Source organism: Vicugna pacos, chromosome 27 (assembly GCF_048564905.1).
Source record: "Vicugna pacos chromosome 27, VicPac4, whole genome shotgun sequence".
NCBI classification, from domain to species: Eukaryota; Metazoa; Chordata; class Mammalia; order Artiodactyla; family Camelidae; genus Vicugna; species Vicugna pacos.
In genome coordinates, this window is record NC_133013.1 from 15,275,988 (window position 1) to 15,294,895 (window position 18,908).

At 39.0% G+C, this 18,908-nt stretch overlaps 1 protein-coding gene across 11 annotated transcripts in view; it reads left to right on the forward strand.

Annotated features, from left to right (window-relative positions):
• The window catches only part of AKAP13 (A-kinase anchoring protein 13), a 292,102-nt gene that overhangs the window by 192,386 nt on the left and 80,808 nt on the right, over positions 1-18,908 (forward strand). For all 11 annotated transcript variants that reach the window (XM_072950728.1, XM_072950730.1, XM_015234379.3 and 8 more), the window contains 2 exons: positions 11,227-11,302; positions 16,447-16,583. In XM_072950728.1, the coding sequence (XP_072806829.1) occupies positions 11,227-11,302; positions 16,447-16,583 (213 nt within the window). The remainder of the gene's footprint in view (positions 1-11,226; positions 11,303-16,446; positions 16,584-18,908) is intronic.

Genomic DNA, 18,908 nt, shown 5'->3' on the forward strand with positions numbered 1-18,908 from the left:
GGAAGGCTGAGTGTAACCATGAGCTGTATTATTAGGATGTTCAGATATAAACAGTAGCAGAAACTCTGCCAAAAACAAAAGGCAATTCCCTCTCCACTGAAAATATGTCCGACTCTATTTTCAGACTAATGGGAACACAACGTGGGTGCAGTTTAGATAGTCACAAGGGGTCCCAGGCTTTGTGACAGGAATGAAAAGTTAACCTGGATGGGTCAGCATTTCTTTTGAGTTAACTCCTCTTTTCCCACGTTCCATATGCACTATTACTCACCAGAGCTTTGGGTGTTGAATATTGGTAGTGTCCATGATCTGGTTGTCATGGAGGTAACATGAACAAAGGACTGAGTTTGTTTTTTAGCTAAAGAGTCATAAATGGAGTCAAGAGCCAGAAAGTGGGTTTTGGTAACTTACTCCTCCAAAAGACATGAATTTTTAATGGCAAAGTCTCTGTTTTCCTAATTTCTAGCTACTTACTAAACAAAATCTCAGAATCGTGTTGAACTAGTCCCTCTCCTACCCATCCAGTCGTTTGCCAATCCTGTATTTTGCTAATAGTTCAGAGATTTCATAGGGCAGAACCTGGATAGAGCAGCTCATAATCATTATCTTCATTTTTCTCTTAAATCTCAAATTAGTCATCTCAACACTGTCGTTTCTTTCTATTGTGTCTCCTCATTCTTTTGGTGATCAGAATCTTCTGCCAAGCCTAGTCTCGGAGCTGGCCAGGGAGAGTGTTGATACTACGAAGAACCAGGTCATCATCCATAATCTAGGAACCTGAGTCTCAGAGGTCACCTTCTGGAAAAGAGACTAACATGAGAACAGATGTGTTACTATGTGTATAGTCAGGGCCTGGCATTTTATTCAGCCCATGGCAAACACTGCAGATGTTTCAAATGGAGCCACGTAGTGTGGCCCTTGAGTTGTCTCATTGTGGGAGTGAGAAACGATGGACTTGCTGGAAAAATAAAACTGAGATGAGGGCAAATTTATCTGTCACTTCAGTGCTTCTGAAAACAGGACAGGAGGAGGGAGAGATGTTTCGTAATCCAGTTTATATCTCTGAAACAGCCTACTTATACAGTAAGCACGGTATTTTTCACACATGAATATGATCTGCTTGGTATTGCTGTCACTGTATACAGGATGTGGTTGAAAATGCTGATACGTGTTTTGACATTCTTTCCACACTCTGTGCTTAAGGAGTTTGTCCTCGGGTTAATGGCATTGACCATGATTGGTAGCATCTGGCCCAGATTACCAGCTCTCCCTCTGCCTAAATTCTTTTCTCTAAACAAGCTTGCTTATCTGTATCTGCTGCACACTCACTTTTTTTTTAATTGCAAGGGGGAATATACATAATGTGACCATTTACCACATTTAAGTGTACAGTTTAGTGGCCTTAAGTACATTCACATTGATTGCAACTGTTACATCACCACTATCCATCTCCAGAATGCTTTGATCTTTGCAAACTGAAGCTCTGTACCTGTTAAACAGTAACTCCTCATTTTCCCCTCCCACTAGGCCCTGGCAACCACCATTCTATTTTCTGTCTCTTATGAATTTGACAACAAAAGGTATCTTATGTAAGTGGAGTCACACAGCATTTGTCCTTTTGTGACTGACTTATTTCACTTAGCATAGTGTCTTCAGGGTTCGTGTTGTAGCATGTGTCAAGAATTCTCTCCTTATTTTAAGGCTGAATAATATTCCACTGCATGTGTATACCACGTTTTGTTTATCCGTTCATCTGTTGACGGCCATTTGGGTTGTTTTCGCCTTTTATCTGTTGTGAATAGGACTCCTGCGAACATTGGTATACAGGTACCCGTTCGAGTCCCTGTTTTCAGTTCTTTTGGGTCCATACCTGGAAGTGGGATTGCTGGATCGTGTGGTCATTCTGTGCTTCCATTTGGGAGGAATCACTTTACTGTTTTCCGCAGTGGCTGCAGCGTTTTACATTCCCAAGAGCAATGCACAAAGGTCTCGTTTCTCTTCATTCTCACCAACACTTGCTGTTTTCCGTTGTTGCTGGATTTTTTTTTTAATAGCCACCCATTAGGGTGTGATGTGGTATCTCACTGTGATTTTGATTTATTTGCGTTTCCTTAGTCCATACTCACTTTTGTGCTGTTTATGTTTGTAAGAAGCCAGTTCTTACGAGCTTTCCAGGCTACTCCGTCTGCAAACATGTGTTATCTAACACGAACACTGCCTTCAGTGTCTTCTCTCTTGGTGTGTCCTGCCTCCGCTCTCTCACACATTCTTTCACCAGTTACTCAAGGTCAGATGAAGCTAGTTCCAACCTTTCTCTCAAGACCCATAACTTTGTTTGAAAGGCATCTTAACACCTCAAACTCAACATAGTCAAAGACAGTGCATCGCCATCCTCTCCTCTGGATTTCCTGTATCTGTTAAATTGTAGAGTTTTGGTCCCTCTTTCTCTTATTTCTGTGGATTCTGCCCCTTGTACAGCTCACTGACCTGCTGCTGCCTCTGTGTCCAGAGCACCTCCTACCCCCCGCCTGCAGACTCCAGCAACCTAGGCACCTCTTACCTGGTCTTCGTGTCCCAGATGCCCCACGCTTCCTTCCTCCCCACCATCCCACTTTGTTTCTACGCTTGTAGAGTTATGTTCCTAGTATAATACCAATTTTTTTCCCCCACTCCCTTTCTTATATAATTGAGGAGGGGAGGGTCCACTCTTGGTAGAAAATAAAGCTTAGATTCTTTATTGTAGCCATATCTCCTATTTCCTCAGTTTATACTTCTGAACACCTTTGGGCTTTTTGTGCTTCTCAAAAACATCTAAGGAAAAGTTTCTACTCTGCGTTATAAAAGTGTGCTCCAGAACCACTGACTGAACACACACATGCATGTTTCTGGTAAGGGAGCCGTGGCTTCCCTCAGATTCTTGAAGGCGTCTGGGCCAGAAAAGGCCATGAGCTCCACCTCTGAAGCCTCCTAACTGCTTTGCCTGTCTTCTTCTTCGTGTGGCTGGAGTGCCCTGCTCTACCATCTCGCCCTTGAACATGTGTACCCCTTGGAGGTACCACCAGCTTTGTTAAGCTTTTCCCAAATCTCCGAACCAGAAATTATCTTCCTTCATCCTAGGGGCTTCCTTACATCTATGGGTTTCAGGTACTCAGGTGTTTATTGTATTTCACAAACTAATCAGTGTCTCCCAGCCTGTGGTCCACAGTTTGTGGAGTTATTTCACTGAGTCTGGTAATCCATAGACCCATGTGCTTACATACTTCTGTCATCCTGGGACGTGGAGGCAGCTGTAACCTTTGACATTTTAAACAAGCAAGGGTTCCTCATACTTGTAAACTGTGGGACCTATTGTGCAAATTGTCGTCAGGATCGAGTCTTAATCGTCCTTCTGACTGTTGCTATACCTTAACACCGTTTCTTTCCTTAAAGTGGGTACTTTATAGAAGTTGACCAGCCAGCTATGTGGATAGATCAACAAGATAGCTTTAGGAAGACTTCTCATGCTAGATTTCCCCATCCTTTCCTGGTGAGGAAGTCTTTTGACTTACCTGAAATCTTAATATTTTTCAATATTGGTTTTACTTTTAAATGTTTGTAAATGAGTCCTAATTCTAAAGAAGGAGCTGCATCATTGCCAGATTTCCTGAAGTTTTTTTGTATACTTAAAGACAGCTTTTGTAGCACATCACTGTTAATTAACTGTTAGTGATTGAAAACACAGGCTCCCAGAAGTAGACAGAGCCAAAACAAACAAAAAACATTTCTTTCAATTCTAGCATTTTGATATTCAAAAAATTGGCACCCACAGTTTCCCATTTTAGTTGTTTCATTATGATAATATTTTGTTTTCTGAATATTTTTTGTCTAAATTAAACAATGACTCTATTTTCCAACAGATTTTCTCCAAAGCTGTTAAATATACTTTGCCAGACTTAATCAATTTGATATTGCTATTAAAAATTGTTTAAACAATTGTTGAATTCTGAGACAAAGTTAAGAACAAGAAGAGACACTGTAGGGATGGGAAAAGAGCAGTGGACCGAAGTGAGGAAAACTGGGTCCTCACTCTGTCAATTCTCTTCACCTTCTGTGGCCTCATTGTTTTTTTTTTTTAAATGGATCTAGTAGAGGGAGGCAGAGTGAATCCTAAAGGTTCTCCCGGCTTCTAGTTCTCTGTAAAATCACTGAGGATGATGAATTCAGATTATTCACTAAGTATCTACCATCCACCCTTTGAGGAGACCCATAGAATAAAAGATGGGCTTCTATTCTCAACAAGCTGACTGTCGTTTGTGCAGATAAAACTACCAGTGCAGTATAATTCACACGCGAAGGTGGCTGTCCTTAAATCTAGCCTCACTGAGGGTGTGCCCTCCTCAGGGAAACTGCAGCATGCCTCCTTGAGGGACAGGAAGAGGTCAAATCTGAGTGATTTTGGACTTTTCAAACTTGAAAGTACCATGAATTTTAAAATATAGCGAGGTGCTTTACAGTTTTAATTCTGATCTCACCTATTTTGTTAAAACTGTTCTTTCCAAAGTCACCATAAACCTCACAGGTGCCCAATTCAGTAACTTTTTATTTTATTTTTTTTTAATCAGTTTTGACTTCTCAGTGGCAGTTGGCACTGTGGACCTACCTTCTCTTAAATACTCCTACTTACATTATTTTCAATTACCCACTGACTATTGCTGTGTTAAAGGAACTAGAGGATTATAACGTTAAGGTGTTTGTGAGTTGCAAAAACTAAAGCATAGATCGTACTTCTATTTTGGAGGTATATTTTTTTCTTTTCTGTTTTATTGAGATATAATTTACATAAAATAAAACTGACCTTAATGCAGAAAATGCATTTGATAAAATTCAACATCCATTTATGATAAAAACTCTCGCCAAAGTGGGTATAGAGGGAACATATCTCAACATAATAAAAGCTATATATGACAAACCTACAGCCAGCATAGTTCTCAACGGTGAAAAACTCAAAAGCTTCCCACTAAAATCTGGGACAAGACAAGGATGCCCACTGTCACCACTCCTATTCAACATAGTCCTGGAAGTCCTAGCCACAGCAGTCAGGCAAGAGAAAGAAATAAAAGGGATCCAAATTGGAAAAGAAGAGGTAAAAGTGTCATTATATGCTGACGACATGTTACCATATATAGAAAACCCTAAAAGGTCCACAAAAAAGCTACTAGAGCTGATCGAAGAATTCAGCAAGGTAGCAGGTTACAAAATTAATGTTCAAAAATCAGTTGCCTTTCTTTACACTAACGATAAATCAACAGAAAAAGAAAGTAAAGAAACAATCCCCTTTAAAATAGCACCCAAAGTAATAAAATATCTGGGAATAAATCTAACCAAGGAGGTGAAAGAATTATACACAGAAAACTATAAACCATTGATGAAGGAACTTAAAGAAGACTTTAAAAAATGGAAAGATATTCCATGCTCTTGGATTGGAAGAATCAATATTGTTAAAATGGTCACACTGCCCAAGGCAATCTACAGATTTAATGCAATCCCTATCCAATTACCCAGGACATATTTCACAGAACTAGAACAAATCATAATAAAATTTATATGGAACCATCAAAGACCTAGAATTGCTAAAGCATTACTGAAGAGAAAGAAAGAGGCTGGAGGAATAACTCTCCCAGACTTCAGACAATACTATAGAGCTACAGTCATCAAGACAGCATGGTATTGGTACCAAAACAGACATATAGACCAATGGAACAGAATAGAGAGCCCAGAAATGAACCCACAAACTTTTGGTCAACTCATCTTCAACAAAGGAGGCAAGAATATACAATGGAATAAAGACAGTCTCTTCAGCAAATGGTGTTGGAAAAACTGGACAGCAGCATGTAAAACAATGAAGCTAGAACACTCCCTTACACCATATACAAAAATCAACTCAAAATGGATTAAAGACTTAAACATAAGACAAGATACAATAAACCTCCTAGAGGAAAACATAGGCAAAACATTATCTGACATACATTTCAAAAATTTTCTCCTAGAAGAAATAAAAGCAAGAATAAACAAATGGGACCTAATGAAACTTACAAGCTTCTGCACAGCAAAGGAAACCAGAAGTAAAACAAGAAGAAAACCTATGGAATGGGAGAAAATTTTTGCAAGTGAAACCGACAAAGGCTTGATCTCCAAAATATGTAAGCAGCTCATACGACTCAATAAGAAAAAAATAAACAACCCAATCCAAAAATGGGCAGAAGACCTAAACAAGCAATTCTCCAAGGAAGACATACAAATGATCAAAAAGCACATGAAAAAATGCTCAATATCACTAATTATCAGAGAAATGCAAATCAAAACTACAATGAGGTATCACCTCACACCAGTCAGAATGGCCGTCATTCAAAAATCCACAAATGACAAATGCTGGAGAGGCTGTGGAGAAAGGGGAACCCTCCTACATTGCTGGTGGGAATGCAGTTTGGTGCAGCCCCTATGGAAAACAGTGTGAAGATTCCTCAAAAGACTAGGAATAGACTTACCATATGACCCAGGAATCCCACTCTTGGGCTTGTATCCCTAAGGAAATCTACTTCAGGATGACACCTGCACCCCAATGTTCATAGCAGCACTATTTACAATAGCCAAAACATGGAAACAGCCTAAATGTCCATCAACAGGTGACTGGATAAAGAAGAGGTGGTATATTTATACAATGGAATACTACTCAGCCATAAAAACTGACAACATAATACCATTTGCAGTAACATGGATGCTCCTGGAGAATGTCATTCTAAATGAAGTAAGCCAGCAAGAGAAAGAAAAATACCATATGAGATCGCTCATATGTGGAATCTAAAAAACAAAAACAAAAACAAAGCGTAAATACAGGACAGAAATAGACTCACAGACAGAGAATACAGACTTGTGGTTACCAGGGGGATAGAGGGTAGGAAGGGATAGACTGGGATTTCAAAATTGTAGAATAGATAAACAAGATTACACTGTATAGCACAGGGAAATATACACAAAATGTTATGATAACTCACAGAGAAAAAAATGTGACAATGAGTGTGTATATGTCCATGAATGACTGAAAAATTGTGCTGAACACTGGAATTTGACACAACACTGTAAAATGATTATAAATCAATAAAAAATGTTAAAAAAAATAAATAAAACTGCCCTTAAAAAAAAACTGACCTTAAGTTCACAATTTGATGAGTTTTAACAAATGTTTTAATTGTGTAATCAATACCACAGTCATAACAGGAAAATTTCCATCACCCCCACAGTTCCCTCCTGTCCCCTTGCTATCAGTCTCTTCCTCCAGTCCCTGTTAATCACTAATTTTGCCTTTTCTGCAGTATTGTATAAATGGAACCATACAGAAGGTAGTCTTTGTCTGTCTGGCTTTTTTCTTTTAATTTAGCCTAATGATCTTGAGATTCATCCATGTTGTTTGTATCAGTAGTTCATTCCTTCTTATTGTAAATCTATTGCATTGAATGGATGCATCATGAATTGTTTATCCATTTAGCCAATCTGGGCTGTTTGTAGTTTGGGGGTATCTATCATGAATTAAGCTGCTATGAAAATTCCAGTAAAAGTCTGTGTGTGAAGATATGTTTTGATTTTTCTTGGGTAAATACCACAGTGGGGTTGCTGTGTTATATGTAAGTTTATGTTTGACTTTATAAGAAAGTGCTGAACTGCTTTCAAAAGTGACTGCACTATATAGCATTCCTCCAGCAGTGTGTCAGTGTGTCAGTTTCTCCATCTTTGTCAACACTTGGAATTAGCAGTTTTTAGTTTTAACCATCTAATGGATGTAGACTGTTATTTCCTTGTGTTTTTAATTTACTTTTTCCTGATGATTAATGATGTTGAGCATCTTTTCCTGTGTTTATTTGCCATTCATATATCTTCTTTGATGAAATGTTCAAGTCTTTTGCCTATTTAAAAAGCATGTTGTTTGTCTTATGGCATTGTGAGAGATTTTTTGTTATTGTTGATTTATATTTTAATATTCTAAGTTACCAATCCTTCAGCAGATAAATGTTTTATAAATACTTTTCTCCCAGTCTGTGATTTGCATTTTCATTTTCCTGACAATGTCTTTTGAGGAGCAGATTTTTTTTCTTATTTTGATGAAGTCACATTCATCAGTTCTGTCATGCTTACCTTTATGTATGCCAGGAAATCTTTGCCTAGTTAAACCTAGGGTCACAAAAAACATTCCCCTATGTTTTCTTCTAGAAGTTTTGTTGTTTTAGCTTGAACATTTTGGTATTTTGAGTTTGTTTTTATAGATGATACAAAGTTTGAGATTTGGGGTAGATTTTTATTTGTTTTCATATGAACACCCAATTGTTGGAACATCATTTCTTCAAAAAACTATTCTTTTCCTCATTGGAATACCTAGACATCTTCGTCAAATATGAATGGGTCATATTTGTGAAGGTCTATTTGTTGATTCTCTCTTGTTCTGTTGATCTGTATTCCTCTCATTATACCAGTACCACAAGGACTTTATTAATATGGCTTTAATAGTAAATCTTGAAATCAAGTAGTGTTGAATTCAGGAGAATTAACAATTTAACAGGATTGAGTTTTCTGAGCTATGAACATGGTGCCTCTATTTAAGCCTGCTTCAATTCTTCTCAGTAGTGTTTTGCAGTTCTTAGAGTACAAGTCTGCTCATATTTTCTTAAATTTATGCCTAATTATTTTATATTTTTTGATGCTATTGTAAATGGTATTACTTTTGATTTTAATTGTTAATTGTTCACTGCTAGTACGTAGAACTAGTGTTGATTTTTTTTGTATGTTGACTTTCTGTCCCACAGCTTTGCTAAACTCATTTATGCTAGTAGTATTTTTGTAGATTCCTTAGGATTTTCTACATAGACAGTCATGCCACCTATGACTAAAGTAGTAAAACTACTTCTTCTCCAGATCTTTGCGTTTTATTTCTTTTTCTGCTTTACTGCATTGGCTACAGCCTCTGCTACAATGTTGAATAAAAGTGATGAGAGTGGACATTCTTGCCTTGTTTTTTGATCTCAGAGTGAAAGCATTGAGTCATTTAGTCTTTAACCATCAAGTATGATGTTACCTGTAGGGTTTTTTTTTTTAATAGATTCCCTTTATAGGTTGAGGAATTTCCTGTTTCCTGTGTTCTATGAGTTTTATTATGGACACGTGGTGAATTTTGCCAAATTCTTTTCTGCATCTCTTGATAATCATCAGTTTGTGGTGGGTCTTGGGCTGTTAATAAATTGATTCTCAAATGTTAAGCCATGTTTCAAATGTTACTGCGGTAAACTTGGTCATGAAAGGTTTATCATTTTTCTGTATTGCTGGATTCAGTTTCTTAGTTTTGTTTAGGATTTTTGCTACTATGTTTCTGAGGATATTGATTTATAGTTTTCTTAATGTCTTTGTTTTAGTGTCAGGGTGATGCTAGGCTCATAAAATGAGCTATTTGTTGTTCCTTCTTTGTTTTCTGTTAGGAATTTGTGTAAAATTGCTGTTATTTCTTTGTTAAGTATCTAGTGACATTCACATCTAAAGCCATCTGAGCCTGGAGTTTGCCTTATAGGAAGGGTTTCTACTATGAATCCAATGTCTTTAATAGACTAGAGATGTTTAGATTCTGTGTATCTTGTTGAATGAGTTTTGGTAGTTTGTGTCTTTTATGGAATATTTCCATTTTGTCTAATTTGTTGTATTTATTGTTCATAGTATTTCTGTATTATCCTTTTAAGTGTCTGTAGGATCTGTAATGATGTTCCCCTCTAATTCCTGGTACTGGTATTTTATAGATTGGAATTCTTTTTCTTGGTCAGTCTATTAGTTTTACTGGTATCATTGGTCTTTTTAAGGAGCCAGCTTCTGAGCTTATTGATTTATTGTTTTTCTTACTTCTATTTCATTGATTTCTGCTCTGTTTTATCATATTCATTTTGGGTTAATTTGCTCTGTTTCTAGGTTCTTAAGGTGGAAGCCTAGATCATTGAATTGAGACCTTTCTTTTCTAATATAGGCATTTAATATTATAAATTTGCTCTAAGCATTCTTTTAGCTGTATCTCACAAATTTTTACATTTGGTGTTTTTATTTTTACTCAGTTTGAAGTATTTTCCAGTATTTTATGTTTCCTTAAGATTTCTTTCTTGAGTCATGGATTCTTTTAGAAGTTTTTAAAAATTTTTTTCAATATTTGGGAGTTCCCCGGCTATCTTTTTGTTTTGGTTCCTAATTTGATAATCTGGTAGTCAAAGAGCGTACTTAATATGATTTTAATCTTCACATTTGAGACTTGTATTATACTGTAGAATGTGGTCCATCTTGTGCACTAAAAAGAATGTGTATTCTGCTATTGTTGGGTGAAGCACTCAGTATTTGCTGGCTAAATCAAATTGATTGATAATGTTTTTCAAGTTTTTCATGATAGTTTTAAAAATTATATTATTTTTGGTGGCAGAGTAGTTAGATTTACTTAATTATTTTTAGAGGAGGTACTGGGGATTGAACCTAGGACCTTGTGTGTGCTAAGCGGGCACTGTACTAATAAAAATTACATTATTTTTAAACTAATAAAAGTAGGTTATGTTTAGATGGTTGGGAGTTGTGATGGCTGAATTTAAAAAAATATTTCAGAGGGGTATGTTTGCTTTTTAATATGCTTTAGAATCACATAGATTTGTGTTCCGTTGCCAGTCCTGCAATTTATTATCTTAGCAACTCCTCTGGGCCTAGTTAGTCTTTGGATAGAGATAATACAAACTCCTCAGAGCTATTGTGAGGATTAAATGAGGTAATATACATAGAATTCTTGATCTAATACCCAGTGTTAGTAATTCTTGAATAAGTAGGAATTATTTTTCCATTTTTCTGGCTTGCAAGCTCGGCTGTCAAATATCTATTTTAGTGTTTGATTCATTTCGCTGCTTAACTTATTTTTCTTTTTTATATCACCTTTGGCCTGCACCATGATGTTTCTCTTTGCTTTTATATTCCTAAATTTTATTGACAGTCTCTTTAAAGCCTTAATTGAGTATAGGTTGACTTGGTTTTCTGAAGAAAAAAAATTGTTCTGACATTGTGTTACCTGCTTGGCAATAAAGTATTAGAGGAAAACATAGGCGTGCTGGTGCGGTAGACATACCTGCAGGAGCTGTAGAGCCATCCCATGTTACTTCACTGTCTGAAATTCATTCTGTTTTTCTTCTCCTTCAGATAAACCGAGAAAGCTGGTGTACCATTGAGCCGTGCCCTGATGCAGCATCTCTTTTGGCTCCCACGCAGAGCCCAGGTACGCAGGGATTTTCCAACTTCCGGTTTGTTTGAATAACTGCATCCAAACTGTCCATTTTCTAGAGCCACAGTCCCATTCTAATAACAGGTTGTTTGATTCAGAGATCTGTCCTTCCTTAGCATGTTAATGGGGTAAATCACAAGAAAGGGGTGTATGTGATTTGAGTCAGCAGGTGTTTTGTCTCACAGTTGAAAATGAACACGTGTAATATAATTACGTAAGTTTCATTTTAGTGGTAAGTTTTCACGTGTGGCTTTATGATTTATTAATCCACTTGTGAAGGCATATGTCCCTTTGCATATATGTACAGGTGATAAAGTTTTCTTAATATGGCAAAGCTATAAATATGTATTATTAAGGACTAAACTTGTAGCTCTCAGTTTTGGCTATTCATTGAAATTATCTGGGGAGCTTTAAAATATACTGAAGTGTGAATCCTTCCCCTAGAGATTGTGATTTAACTGGCCTGGGGTATGACCTGGGCATCAGAATCTTTAAAAGCTCCTTTGGTTCCTCTGCGGTGTAGCCAAGATTGAGAACCATAATCTTTGGAAGTATTGTCAGCAATTGAGTCTTTCCTTAAGTACCCATGAGGTATTAGTAACATCAGATGAGGGTAAAATGCTCTTAAGACCTTGCTTGTTAATGACACAGCACATAATTTGTGGTTGGTTAGGAGTCCTAACTTTTTACCCAAGTTTAGCCACTAATTCACTATGATGTAAGGGCCGTTCCCTAATGTCTGTGTGCTCTGTTGTCTCCCACCCCTGGAGCATTACTGGCCTTCCCTGAGGCAGCAGGGAGTTGGGGGAATGGTCCCAGTGACACAGCAAGCAACGTAGGTCCCTGAACTGCTACGTGGACACTGGTGGTTTCTGGGCTCTTGAGTTAATGCTTTACCCGACAGGTGAACTTGCCTGGTTTTTACAGACCTGCTCTAAGAATTGCTGAGCCCTTGTTCACTAGCCTTGTAGAAACAGTTTGGCTGTGGATGTCCTGCGGTAGTAGTAAATTTTAAGACAAAAGGTTCAAATCCTCTACCTCCAGAGAAGTTTCATACTGATTCTCAACCAAAGGAAGTGTTGGAAGCAAACACGAAAAAGAGGTGTTTTTTTCCCCCCTATTTTTCTGTCATATGGAGAAAGAGGTAAAGGAATTACGCTGTAGTTGTGTTTAGGGTCTGTGAATATTATAAGATTGACCCTGTTCACAGATTTAACTGACACTTCTTCTTGTCTGCTAGTCCCCTAGAATCTTCTACTCGAAAGTTTACTACTTACCATGTTTTGGTTCCTTAAGCTGTATGAGGGTTTTTCTGAAAGTGTAATGACTCCGAGCCGCTTAAGCAGTGAAATTGTCTGCCATGTGAAGGTTAAATGAGGTTGCCTCACAATTTGAATATTCATAGGAAGTTTCTCCACATACTGCAGTTTATTTTACTCATTTAAAGAAATGAATTTTGAACCCCTGTGTTTTTTCCCCAGGGCATAATCTTGAATTCTCTTGACCTCCTCCATACCCCAGCCCCAGAAGACTTTAGTCTTTTTAGGGTGGTTCTTTTTAAACCTCAGTTTAGCAGACAGAATCCAAGGTCTTGATGCTTCTAAACTTCAGCCCTGAGATTTTGATTTTTAGGCATAGGTTTTGTTGTTGTTGGGGTTTGTTTGTGTGTTTGATGTATTTAGGTGAATTCTAGGTACTTTCAGTCTTGCAGGTTTCTTTTACTTTTAAGCATAGCTCAAGAGAGCAATATAGACTAAATAAGATAATAACTTTTAAAATCACTTTGCATACTTTTCAATTCTGGATAAACACATATCTATTTAAATACAAATAAGTACAGATGCATTATGATTAGCATGGTTCAGCAAAGCCCAGTGAGCGTGCTGCTGGTAAGTTTTCCTACCCTTCCTCAACTGTAATTTGTTTGCATATATACAATTTAAACCCAGATAACTAGATAGCACTTTAAAAGTGCACATGTTGCTAACTTTTAAAAAGCAAGTGGCTCAGAACACAGAAGTCAGACAAATTTATATATGGGCCATAAAATGGGACTGGCCCACCTCAAGGTGTAGTGTCCTTACTGGATACTTGTCAGATCACACGTTAGGTTAATGAAGCCTTAACTCCATTAGTCATGTTTATCACATGCCTGCCGTGTGCTGAGGGACAGAGTTCTGGTTACTATATGTATAAACCCTTTCTAACTGTCATTACAACTATTTTAGGGGAGGTGTGAATCACCCCATTTCACTGCTATGGCAATGGAGACTTAGAGGGTCAAATTATTTCTTGCCTGGGATCCTTTTGCTATAAGTAGTCAGATCTAGATTTAAGCCACATCAGTCTACCTCTAAAACCAGTGATTGTTCTTCCTGTTTATATTTTTGATTGCTGCTCCACTTTATTCATTAGGAAGGGGGCACATATGAAGCAGGAAACATTGCATTCACTTTGGAAACTTGCTGACACGTCTGACATGGGATATAGATTACCTTTGCCTTAGGAGCCCCCCCCCCCAATATGTGGGAGTTTCATAATGGCTTAAGGTCCTTTTCTCTCCCTTATTCCTTGTTTTCCTACTCTCCCCTCCACCCCAACTCAGCAGTCCACATTGTATCACAGCAGCAAACTCTCATCCCATTCTTGGTTTGTGGTCCCTTGGAGTGCTGGCTTGGATTTATTTTCTGGGTGAGGTATTCCTCCCAGGGCTGAGTCTGGATCTTCCCTGTGAATTTTCCATTAGAATGTCTTGAGCTACTCTGTTTTCCAGTCTGGAATTTGGACGTGGTCTGTTTGACTGCCAGCTGGACGGCTAGCAGCTCAGCATAGTTGCTGTGACAGCCCTTTCTTTTCTTGGCCAGCCCCCCTGTTTTCCCCTCAACCACGGAGTAGAGTTTTTGATTTTTCCAAGTGGGGAAACAGAGGGGGAACAAGTAGAAAAATCACACCCACCAACTCTACGTAAGTTAGTGCATGGTCTGAAATGTGGAAAAAAACCCTCCAGAATACCCATGCATTCCAGTCTTTTAAAGGAAGGGTTATTCCATTGAACTAACACACTCAGAAGTAGTTTGAACCAAGGTTGAAATAGACTAAGGTCACTTTTTTCTTTAACTGGAACATTTTCAAGGTAACATGTTGGCCCTGCCTCGATTCCTGCAGTATCCTTCATGTACTTCTGTGTCGAAAGTAACCTCTTAATATGTTCATTTCTACTACAAGATTGTTAACTCCACCCACCCTCAACGCACACACCAACATTAAACATCTCTTTTTATTTGGACAATCCCTAGTATCTAGTCAAATGCCTAACTAATAGAAAGGTGGTTTTTTGTTTGGGAGGGGTAATTTGTTTGTTTGTTTTTAATGGAGGTACTGGGGATTGAAGCCAGGACCTCGTGCATTCTAAGCATATATTCTACCACTGAGTTATTCCCCCCAAAAAAGGTAGTTTCATTGACAGGTGATTCATGACCTTTATCAATGCAGTGCCTCTTTAATTCTTCCTTTAAAATTCCTGGCTACTACAGGGCAAATAATTTTTTTTTATTAATAATCACACACACACAGACACACACACTCACACACACTCACTCACACACACACACTCTCTCTCTCTCTCTCTCTGCCTTAGCATAGATTCTAAGAATTTGGAGATATTAGGGGTCATCTAGTCCAATCTCCACTTCCTCCTTCTGTGTAGACAACTTTTTCAAAACCACTTGCCACACCCACTCAGCCTCTGCTCCAGCCCCCAGCCCTTCTGGTGAACTGACTCATGACTTTATGAGGCTGCCAGCCCATTGCCCAGAGGCCCTGTTGTAGTGAAGCTTCCACTCTTCGGGCTTCATTCTCCCTCTCGAACCGCACAGAGCAGATCTGCAGCTGCCCTCAGACACGTTTTCTTGAAGCGCCTCGCCTCTGCCACCTGAATGTATCTCAGGTGTTTCCACTGAGGTGGCTTCATTACCATGCGTGCATTTTTGTCAGTCACTGTATTTAGTTTATTTAGGGACAAACAGAATCATATAGGTGCAGTGTATCTGGCACATGCTGGTTGGACTGTCCCCATTTTGGACTTGAGTACACTGTCTATTAATAGACCCTAAAGCTGTTAGTGGTTTCGTTTGCTTTGCCATCTCCTTGTATTGTCAGCTCCTCTTGAATTTGCTTTCAGCCAAAACCTCTACTAGGTAGCCAGGTTATCTACTCTATCCCTTACCACCTAGTATCACCTGAGGATTTGATAAGCATACCTGTATGTTTTTCCAGATCACACATGAAAATGCTAAGTGGAAATGCTTTGCTCTTCAAAACTTCTTGAAGAAGGTTGATATCTTTCTTGGTTTCACTATGTCTGTTGCTATTAGATGACATGTCCCTTTTTACAGAGTTAAAGGAGAAAATGTGTTAAATACTTTGCTAATTTAAATATGCCAAGTCTTTAGAATCCCTTGGTGTACCAGTGTGATACTTCTGTCAAGGCCCCCTGTGTCTGGTTCATCAGAGCCTGTATCCTAGTTGTTGAACTGAAAACAGATTCTGGATGGTACATTTTTCTTCACATTATTCCTTCAGTGTCAGATCTATTTAAGGTAGAAGTTAAATAATTGCACTTCTGTTGTTACTTGATAGAACCTGTAAGTTTAATACACGGCTCTGTTTATTAGTTATGCTCCCTCCCTCTTTGTCTTTTATCTCAGTATTTTGATAAAGTAACAGGTTTCCAGAAAGAACTTAAGTTTCAAAACAGAAATTGTTCACAAAGTCTATCACATAGTTTCCTAATAAAGAACTTGTGGTTTTTGTAGCAAAAGAAAAAAAAAATTCTCTAGCTACCAGGAAGAAAAGATTACCCTCTAAACACCTAAATGTAGGTGGAATTATGGTTCTGTATCATCATTTTATCTTTTCTACCTATGATTTGTGTTATAAACTCATGGTTATCCTGTAGTAACTGTAGCAGAAAATTAAGAGTACTGATTTGAAAGCTAACTAATTTGACTGTTTCCTAAAGCTTCTTAATATTAGAAGGGAGGGAGGGGTGAAGGAGTTGGTTGATTTAAAGGGCTGATTGTGGAAATGAAAAGAAACTGACTTTTTTTTAAAGCAGCGGTTGAATAAATCTTTTTCAGACTGTGAAAGCTTCCTGGATGTTGGACTGGGCAGAGAGTGTGCCTCAAAACAAGGTGTACTTAAAAGAGAATCTGGGAGTGAGTCTGACCTCTTTCACTCACCCGGTGAAGAAGTGGACAGCATTATCTTCTCCAAGGTACTGTTTGCCTCAGGATGTGACTCCTGCCAGTAAACTGTGACTCCTCTGAGTCTTCCAGTGCTTCTCTCCAGCTCTTAAGTGATCTTACAGGAGTATGAATACTCCCTTTTCAGAGAATGAAGCTCCAGGTTGCTGGGCCTTAAGAAAAGGCATTGGCCGTTTTATTTTCTGTAAAATTATGGCTGCTGACATGCAGGTTTTGAAGCTCACATTGGAGCCTAAAGAAATGGAAGTTCCTGAATTAAATCAGATGACAGTGAATACTTCTCAGTGGGCAGAAAGAGACCACAGCTCAGACTGTATGACATGATGTGTGTAAACTAACCGTAGAGTCATTTCTGATTAATGTGTTTCGGCCTGGAGCTTGGTGCTGAGCCTGCTGACGTCACCCCTCCTCATCAAGCCTGCTTAATTGGAACTCTCCACATCTCCGCTCAGGAACCCAAGCTTTCTCTCTAGTGAAAAGCCAAGCCCATCCACATGAATCACCTTGTGTTTTCATACGATTTGAGTCTGTGAGGGGTTGGGGGATGCAGGCGGTTTGCTTTCTCTTGCTTATGTTTGTATCCAGTTGCAGCAAGGTGGTTTTGTCTCCTAAGAGTAGCAGAGGGCTTTCCCACGGCAGGCTCAGCAGATGGTACTCAGTCATGTGCCATGAGTGGTTGTCTTCCTAGAGAGCAGGTGAGGAGGCAGAGACATGGCAGCTGTGAAGACGCCCGTATGAGGCTTCACGATGGCTTTGGAGGGAGCGTTTGCATTAGTGGCTGAATTAGGGTCTCCAGGGCAGCGTGGTGGTGATGCTGGGTTTGCAAGTTCCGCTTGAAGAGTGGAGGCTTAGCGTTCTGGAATTCTGGTCTGAAACGTATTTAAGCCCCTGTGAATGTACCTTCAGACGCTTCCCTTTCATTTTTGTCGCTCGTGTGCCTGCTTGGCCTTCCCGAGGCCGTCTCCGCCGTGTCCTTCCCCTGGGGCTCGTGGTCTTGCACAGGCCCTTGGGAAGACCCCTGAGCTCCAGCAGTCCTCTCGTTGCTGCTCACAGTGAGCTGACTTGAGGGACTCCGTCAAGTGAAAACTTCACACACTTGAAAGATCTGTTCTTCTCTGAAGTTACTAAAGGAGAGGGACACCAATATGATTTTTTTTAACCAACAGAATTTAGGTAATTTTCACTGTGATTTTGAGGTTTTCATTGTAAGGACTTCTAAAGCAGCTGCCTCCCCCCGAGGGGATTGCCATTCTGAAGATGCGTGTCTCTAAAACTGTATTGCTTTTGTCTGAGATAGATAGTATCTCGAAATTCCAACCTTAAAATGGAATCATTGATAATCACTGAAACTGGGTCATGGAGACGTGAAGCTTTGTTAATATACACACATATATATATATGAAAATTTTCTCAGTGAGAAGTTTCTTGCAAATTGGAAAGTCTCCATTAAGAAATACTTGCTCGAACCTCCTAGGTGCATAACAGCTTTCCCTGGGTGTTACTGTCTCTCAGAATGGTAGTTATTTCTGGTCACTAAATTGAATGATTTTCCTAGCTGTGGAGAATTAGAATTTCCTATATTTTGCTTAGTTATTCAAACTGGCGAGAGCATCTAGGAGATTGTTCACACAAATGGCCGGTGGTACATTTAGCAGTTTCTTCGGGATGACTGGACAGATACAATTTTTAAAAGTTGAAACATACCCCAGAGTTAACTTTTACCTACATTTTGCAGTGGAGTGCCTCAGGAAGTCCAGAAGTGGTGGCTGTACTTTGACCTCTTCGTGCACACACGAGTGTTTGGTGGCCTGGGACGAGATGTGGAGGGTCCTTACACTCCAGCTGTCTGTGACTAGGAGAAGTTTTGCACTAGTGTTTTTCTGTAGCATTCACAAAACCAGGGGTTCACGTGTGCAAGGAAAGGGAGAGGCAGGCTAGTATTTACAAAGTGCATACTATACACGAGACACTGAACAGAATCTTTTACCTGTGTGATCTCATTTCATGCTCCTAGCAACCCTGCAGGGCGGGTGGTTTTATACTCAGTGTTCTCCTGAGTACACAGAGGCTCTGATTGGTAAAGAAGTTTACTCAGAATTACTTAGCTGGTAAGTAGCAGAATTGAGATTTGTACCTAGGCCCAACTCTAAAATCTGTTCATTTTCTGTTATTTGGCTCTCATTCTCCAAGCACCTGCTTTAATAATCAGTGCTTTTATGTAGAAGCCTTGGCATGGCAGACAGGCCAGCAGCTACTTCCTTAAAAGCCTTCCTCTGTGGTCATCTGCACAATGTGTGCTGTGAAACATCAGACTGTCCCAGGGTTTCTTCCCAGGC